Source organism: Saccopteryx leptura, chromosome 7 (genome assembly GCF_036850995.1).
Source record: "Saccopteryx leptura isolate mSacLep1 chromosome 7, mSacLep1_pri_phased_curated, whole genome shotgun sequence".
NCBI classification, from domain to species: domain Eukaryota; kingdom Metazoa; phylum Chordata; class Mammalia; order Chiroptera; family Emballonuridae; genus Saccopteryx; species Saccopteryx leptura.
Genome location: NC_089509.1, coordinates 103,125,969 through 103,133,216, shown reverse-complemented (window position 1 = coordinate 103,133,216; position 7,248 = coordinate 103,125,969). Strand labels below are relative to the sequence as shown.

Here is a 7,248-nt window from a genome sequence, read left to right as displayed (position 1 = left end):
GGGCGGGGCTGCCTTGGCGCGACAGCACTCGGCGGTGAGGCGGGCGAGGGCGTGGGTGGGGCGGAGTTTTCAGGCTTGCGCGCACGCGCCTCGTCCGGTCGCGTCGAGTGTGCGTGCGTGCGTTGCGTGTTTGCGTGTGGTCACAGTTCCCGCCATCAGCCGCTCTCCCTGACTCGGGGGAGCGAGCGATCCCTCTTCTTCGTACTTGGCGTCCTTCCCTTTTTTCTTTCCCATTCCTCCCCTCCGCGCGGACTCCGTGCTTCCGGCAGGCCTGTCGGGGCTCCGGACTCTCAGGCACAGGTAAGACGGGCCCAACGAGCTTCTCAACTGAGCCGTTTTTCCCCAGGCCCCCTCCCCCCTGCCCCGTGCGGTCCGCCCACTCGGCGTTCACTTCTGGAGTTCGCCCCGCTACTGCTCAGCCTGCCCCCTCCCCTCGACGCTCCCCTGGCCTTACCAGTACTCCACTTGGGTCTTCCCTTACGCTTTCCTTCTCTGATTTGATCTTTACTGTCACTTTCCGCAACCTGAACATGTCCCGTTTAGTTAGGGACTGTCGCCGTCCGCCACTTTCCACTCGCCCCTTAACAAGGCCTGCTATCTAAATAAGGGGAACTTAGGTTGCCGCACATCCATCAGGCCTTGGACAGGATACTCTTTCCCTCTCTTGACAATTCTTCACCTTTTTTCTCCTAAACATTTCTTACTAAAGGCATGAATTGTGTTTTTGTCGTGCATTTAATTGCTCGCTGTCTCTAGCCATCAGATCAGGTTGTCAAGTCTTAAATGTATGATCCATGAAAGAAAATGATAATTGATGACAAGACCCTGTGTTTTGGAGAGCTGTAGTCGTTTTGTGGTAATTCTTCCAAAATTTTGGCTCTGTGTAAATGCCTTTTTTGGAGTGACAGTATCTAAAAATTATCTCTTGAAGAGACAACTAAGGATGTCAAGTAGGCAGGTGGATATATTAGGTTAGAAGTCAGGAGAGTTCTGGGCTGCATATACAGATACTGTTATATGTCACCTGCCACGTTGATGGTAGTAATCAAAGCTATGGATGTGGATGAAACTGTCTAAAGAGTATAGTGCTTGAAAAGAAGGGGACCTAGGATGGAACACTAAGGGATTCTTGGCATTTACTAACTGGATAGAGGAATACAAGTCTTGTAAAAGAGATGGAAGAAGTAGGCAATGGGGTTGTATTCTGCTGAAAGGTAAAATTGAATGAGGACTGAGAAGCCTCGTGAAATCAAAGTAATGAATCAGTGATCATAGTGAGACATGTTCAGTGGAGTAAAATGGAATATCTGGGGTCAGTCCTAGAGTTCTCTTTTCTTCCCTTTCCACCCTAAGCATTACACTCCACGTACATATTGATTACTTAAGAATTCTTATTTGCAGTGTGTTCCCTGTGTTTTCACCTCAAGATCTAAATAGCCTGTCTGCTTGACATCTCAGCTAGTTTTTTTTTAGAAATTTCAAATGTAACATGTCTAAAAACCAAAGTTGTTTTTTTTGTTGTTGTTTTTTTCTTTTTTAGAGACAGAGAGAGTCAGAGAGAGGGATAGACAGGGACAGACAGACAGGAACAGAGAGATGAGAAGCATCAATCATTAGTTTTTCGTTGCGCGTTGCAACACCTTAGTTGTTCATTGATTACTTTCTCATATGTGCCTTGACCCTGGGCCTTCAGCGGATTGAGGAACTCCTTAAGCCAGCGACCTTGGGCTCAAGCTGGTGAGCTTTTGCTCAAGCCAGATGAGCCTGTGCTCAAGCTGGCAACCTCGGGTCTCAAACCTGGGTCTTCTGCATCCCAGTCCGACGCTCTATCCACTGCGCCTACCACCTGGTCAGGCTAAAAACCAAAGTTTAAATATTTTCCTTCATACCCAAATTCTTTTCTCCTCCAGTATCTCATTTCATTAAGTGATGTATCCATTACGGCTTCTACAGGCTAGCCACTTGAAAGCCATTCTTGACTTCTCTGTCAGTCCATGTATTCATACCCTCTTCAACTTCAGTTTATTCTATATGTTTGACTCCATTTCTGTACATCTTCAATATCACTTTTCTAGTTCAAGCCACAATCTTTTTTTTTCTTTCTTTTTTTTTTTTTGGTGGAGAAGCAGAGAGAGATAGAGAGAGAGAGACAGGAAGGGAGAGAGATAAGAAGCATCAACTCATAGTTGTGTCACTTTAATTGTTCATTGATTGTTTCTCATATGTGCCTTTACCAGAGGTCTAAAGCTGAGCCAGTGATCCCTTGCTGGAGCCAGTAATCCCTTGCTAAAGCCAGCGACCTTGGGCTTCAAGCCAGTGACCTTTGGGCTCAAGCCAGTGACCATGGGATCGTTTCAATGATTCCACGCTCAAGCCAGTGAACCTGCACTCAAGCTGGCCACCTCGGGTTTCGAACCTGGGACCTCAGCATCCCAGATTCGTGCTCTATCCACTATGCAACCACAGGTCAGGCTCAAGTCACAGTCTTCATTCACCTGGACTTAATGTCGCTGGTACCATGTATTCTCATCCATAAAGTGGAAATAAACTTTACCATATTGGATTGTAATAAGGATAAGTGAGATAACCATAGTAAGCACAGGGCACACAGTAAATAACCAGTAAGCATTGTTATGTAATTGTTTTCATAAGCCGAATCACTTCAGTACTTTCTATCTGGTTGTCCTGTTTTCTTTTATTCTTGCTTTATTCTCTCTTCTCCCTAAACCCAAACAAATCATATCACTTGTCCATTCAGCAGTAACATCATTTTTCTGCTTAAAAGCCTTTAGTGAATTTCTCATTACTGTTAATTACATTTAGGGTAAAATTCACAGTCCTTACAATGGTGTACAAGATTCTGCATAACCTGATTCTTTCCTGTGTTACTAGCTGCATCTTGCACCATCCTCCTTTCCCTCTCTAAACACCAGTCACACTGCTTTTCATTTCCTCCATCACACCAAATTATTTTCTATCACAGGCCCTTTGCACATTTTGTTCTATTTGCCTGGGTTGTTCCAGCATGACCATCCTTCAGTTAACTCATTCTTCACTTTTCAGCTTAATTGGTACTTCCTCAGAGAAACCTTCTCTTGATGCTTTCTAACCTCTAACTCCCAAGTCTTAAATCAGGTGTCGTATTATAATCTTTTCTCATGCCCATCATTTCATATCGTTTTTAAGAACCTGTAATTAGCCTGACCTGTGGTGGCGCAGTGGATAAAGCGTTGACCTGGAAATGCTGAGGTCGCCGGTTTGAAACCTGGGCTTGCCTGGTCAAGGCACATATGGGAGTTGATGCTTTCAGCTTCTCCCCCCTTCTCTCTCTCCTCTCTCTCCCTTTCTGTCTCTCTCTCTCCTCTCTAAAAATGAATAAAAAAAAAAAAAAAAAAAAATTAAAAAAAAATGTTTACTTTCTTAACCATTTAAAAAAAAAAAAGAACCTGTAATTATATATTTACTGATGCGATTATTTAAAGTCTTTTGCATGCTAGAATATAAGCTAGTAACTATTTTTAATTTCTGTTTCTCAGAAATTTACTAAATGAATAAGTAAACTGGAGCTTGCTGTAAGAACCATCATGTCTTTTGGAAGCACCAGCTTACTGATAAGTCTTGTCATTTGAATATTCACTCAGCAGACAAATCAAAGGACACAAAAGAAAAAAACCACTGTTTTCCTGGCCTAGGATGATTTTACATTTTTATGTCATAAAATCATTTAGATTATAGAGTCTTTGAGTTGGAGATAAACTTTATCTAGGCCAACTCTCTTTTTCAGCCAAATCACTAATTATATTTCTGAATTTGTTTTATGGATCTTTTTAAGAAAGAAAGCTCTTAAAAATCAAAGCAGTGATATATATATATATATATATTTTTTTTTTTTTTTTTTTTTTTTTTTTTGAACAACAGGTTAAACCATGAAACCAGTGAGGATGATGTTGCCATAGATAAAAGCAAATGTTATATTTAAGTAAGTTGGTGATGGTAGATGTGAAAAAAATATTAAAATTTAGTAATCTGTGTAGAAGAAGATTTTTATTGAGTAGATAAAAAAACAGAGTAAGTGTATAAATGCCAAACACAGAGGTACTAGGATTTATTTTATAGGAAGGGATGAGCTGTTAAAAATCTTCGGAAGAAAGTTTCAGTTAAGTAAAGTTCTCAAGATATGCTGTTCAACACTGTACCTATAGTAAACAGTACTGTATTATACACTTATAATTTTGTTGAGAGAATAGATCTCATGTTAGATATTCCTAACACAGTAAAATTAAGTTGAAAAAAAATGTTTGGGAGGGAATTAGCATCAATGGCAAGTATTTAGCACTTACAAAGTGCTTATTATTTTGCAGTACTAAAGAGGAGAGGACAGGTCCTCCTATCTCTCACTCCCTAAGGAGACAGCTAGTGCATATTTTCTTTGGTAAGAGATAAAAGGAGTAGTTTCTTAGAAAGGGTAAAAGATTGTTTGGATGGAAAAATCCTGAGGGAATAGAGACTGCAAAGTGGTTTCTACAACCACTTTCATTGATGAGAATACAATGTGGTAGTGGTTAAAAACATAGGTTCTGGTGGTTGACTTACTTTTGTCTCTTACTGACTGTATCCATGGATAAATGACTTCATGTCTTTAAGCCTCAGTTTCCTCATAATAATACCGTCCTTTAGGATTGTTGTGAAAAGAAATGCATGTATGGTGCTTAGCACTGTGCTTAGTAAATGTTGTGTAACAACGTATAGATGGGAGTGGTGGCAAGTGATACGTTTTTGATTAGGGTTGTAGTTATGGAAAGACTAAGTTTTAGATAAATGAGAATGAGGTTAAAGCTCATGGTAAGATTTTTGCCTAAATGATGGTGGAAGGAAATGTGTAGGAAAGCCTGAGGAGCCTCTTGAAGGCATGGACTATATAATTTTCACTTTTTTTTTTAGACTTTATTTATTTATTTTAGAGAGAGGAGAGAGAGAGAAAGGGGTAGGGAGAAGCAGGAAGCATCAACTCGTCATAGTTGCTTCTTGTATGTGCCTTGACCAGACAAGCCAGGGATTTCCAACCAGTGACCTTAGCATTCTAGGTCAATGCTTTATCCACTCTGCCACCACAGGTCAGGCCAATTTTCACATCTGTATCCCCACCACAGTGATATAAAATCGGAATAGCTCAATAAATGATTTTTACTAAGTGAACAAATGAGTTTAAAGTTGATGTTACAGTTTTCAAGAAGGCATTGAGAAATTTGAGAGATGCCTAAATTTGAGAAAGACATCCAAAAGTTAGTTCTGAAACTAAGTTTATCCACGTTTTGAAATTTGTAGCAGCACAGCAGCACATGGTGGGAGTGGTATATCAAGATATAAGATATCATAATGTAACAATGTTTATTAAGTCAAAAAGGATATATTCTTTTTCATGGTCTTCTTATTTCCAAAATGTAGCATGTATAAGTAAACCAAGACACAAATTAGTCAAGGTGCAGCTCCTCCTGGAGTCCGTCAATTTGCACACAAGTAGATTCCTAATTTCTCCCTGTGCGTGGGTGCGTGTGTGTGCGTGTGCGTGTGTGTGTGTTTGTGTGTGTGTGTGTGTATCCTGAGCATTATGTTTTAAGGTTTTTTTTAAGTTTAAGTTTGTGGTTTTTAAATAATGAAAAGGTTAATCTTTGTTGTATAAATTATCCCTTTAAAGATAATTTTATTTTTGTGAAATGAATTCTTTTTAAAAGGCACATTTATATTTTCTTTAGCTGAGTTGATGGCTTCTGGAGAACTGGGATAGCTGCAGAATATGAATAGTTCCCCAAGAAGATTGCATGGCCTTTGGCACAAGCATCAAAATAAAGGTGAATTGTTATTAGAGTTTTTCAGTAAAAGTCACTGAACAGTAAGTAATGTTTTTATTTTAATTATATGTTTCCAAGAGTATGAATACTGGCAAGAATTGACACTTTTATTTTGTAGTAACTTTTATGCTTTAGCGTGCTTACTTTCCCATAGAATGCCTTTCTGAGTAAGGATATTTTCAAAGCAGTACCTAAAGCATTAAAAGATCTGTCCAGGGTATAGAAACATTTTTAGCAATGTTATTGAGCTCTTATAGAATGCTCAAAGTTGAACATTAATTTTAGTAATTGTGAAGAAATTTAGGGAAAGGAAAATCTATCTGGCTGTACTTAAAGAATAAGTTTTTAGTATATTTTGTCTTCATAATATTTCGATAGTGAATTAGCATTACAGAGTTCAGAGAAACCTTGTCTTTGTCCTAGGTTCATAGAAAGTTTAATGATTACAGGGTTATGCTGAATACTGAGAAAGAAACTTAGTTTTTTTTTTCCTCTTAAGTAGGACAAACACTGAAAATATGGTGAATATACAAAAGTAGATACAGTTAATTCATTTAGTGCAAGAGCAGATGATGGGAGTAAATTGAGGCATTAAGGAAAAGTTTTATATTATTGGTTCTGCCAGTTTTGTGTCCTGCACTTTTCACAGGATTTTTTTTTCCTTCAAAGAGAGTTTGCTAGTAGAAAAGGGTTAGGAAAATGTTAAATACCTGAAGTAAAATTTTATATACTTTTTTTTTTTTTACAGAGACAGAGTCAGGGACAGACAGGCAGGAACAAAGAGATAAGAAGCATCAATCATCAGTTTTTCGTTGCGACACCTTAATTCATTGATTGCTTTCTCATATGTGCCTTGACTGTGGGTCTTTAGCAGACCAAGTAACCCCTTGCTCAAGCCAGCAACCTTGGGTCCACGCTGGTGAGCTTTGCTCACACAAGATGAGCCTGCACTCAAGCTGGCGACCTCAGGGTCTCGAACTGGGTCCTCCGCATCCCAGTCCGACACTCTATCCACTGCGCCACTGCCCGGTCAGGCAAATTTTATATACCTAATCAAAACTTTGTATCCAGTGTTTGAGAATTATGTAGCAAGAAACAGAAGTAACCAATAAAGTTATTTCTGATGTACTGTACTTTAGTGAACTTCGAATTCTTCACCTTGAATTTTTTTTTATTGATTTTAATTTATTGTGTTTACATAGATTCTAGTGTTGCCCCGAATGCATCACCCCTCCCCCATATTCCCCTCAACATCTCCCTTGTCTCCCTCCTCATAGTGCCCTCCCCCCTTCCCTTTCCACCTTGAATTTTTGTTAAATCCAATATTTTATAATTTAAATGAAAGGAGGGGAGATAGACTCCCTTGTGTACCCCAACTGGGATCCACCCAGTGACCCCC

The 7,248-nt window shown here is 39.4% G+C and overlaps 1 protein-coding gene across 5 annotated transcripts in view; it reads left to right on the top strand.

Moving 5' to 3' along the window:
- The first annotated feature begins 108 nt into the window (after positions 1-108).
- The window catches only part of USP37 (ubiquitin specific peptidase 37), a 92,432-nt gene continuing 85,292 nt past the window's right edge, over positions 109-7,248 (top strand). For 3 of the 5 annotated variants that reach the window (XM_066346308.1, XM_066346307.1, XM_066346305.1), the window contains exons 1-2: positions 109-300; positions 5,754-5,849. In XM_066346308.1, the coding sequence (XP_066202405.1) occupies positions 5,820-5,849 (30 nt within the window). In that variant the 5' untranslated portion in view covers positions 109-300; positions 5,754-5,819. Of the gene's footprint in view, positions 301-5,753; positions 5,891-7,248 lie in introns of all 5 variants that reach the window. The other 2 variants (XM_066346309.1, XM_066346306.1) reach the window with 1 other exon arrangement.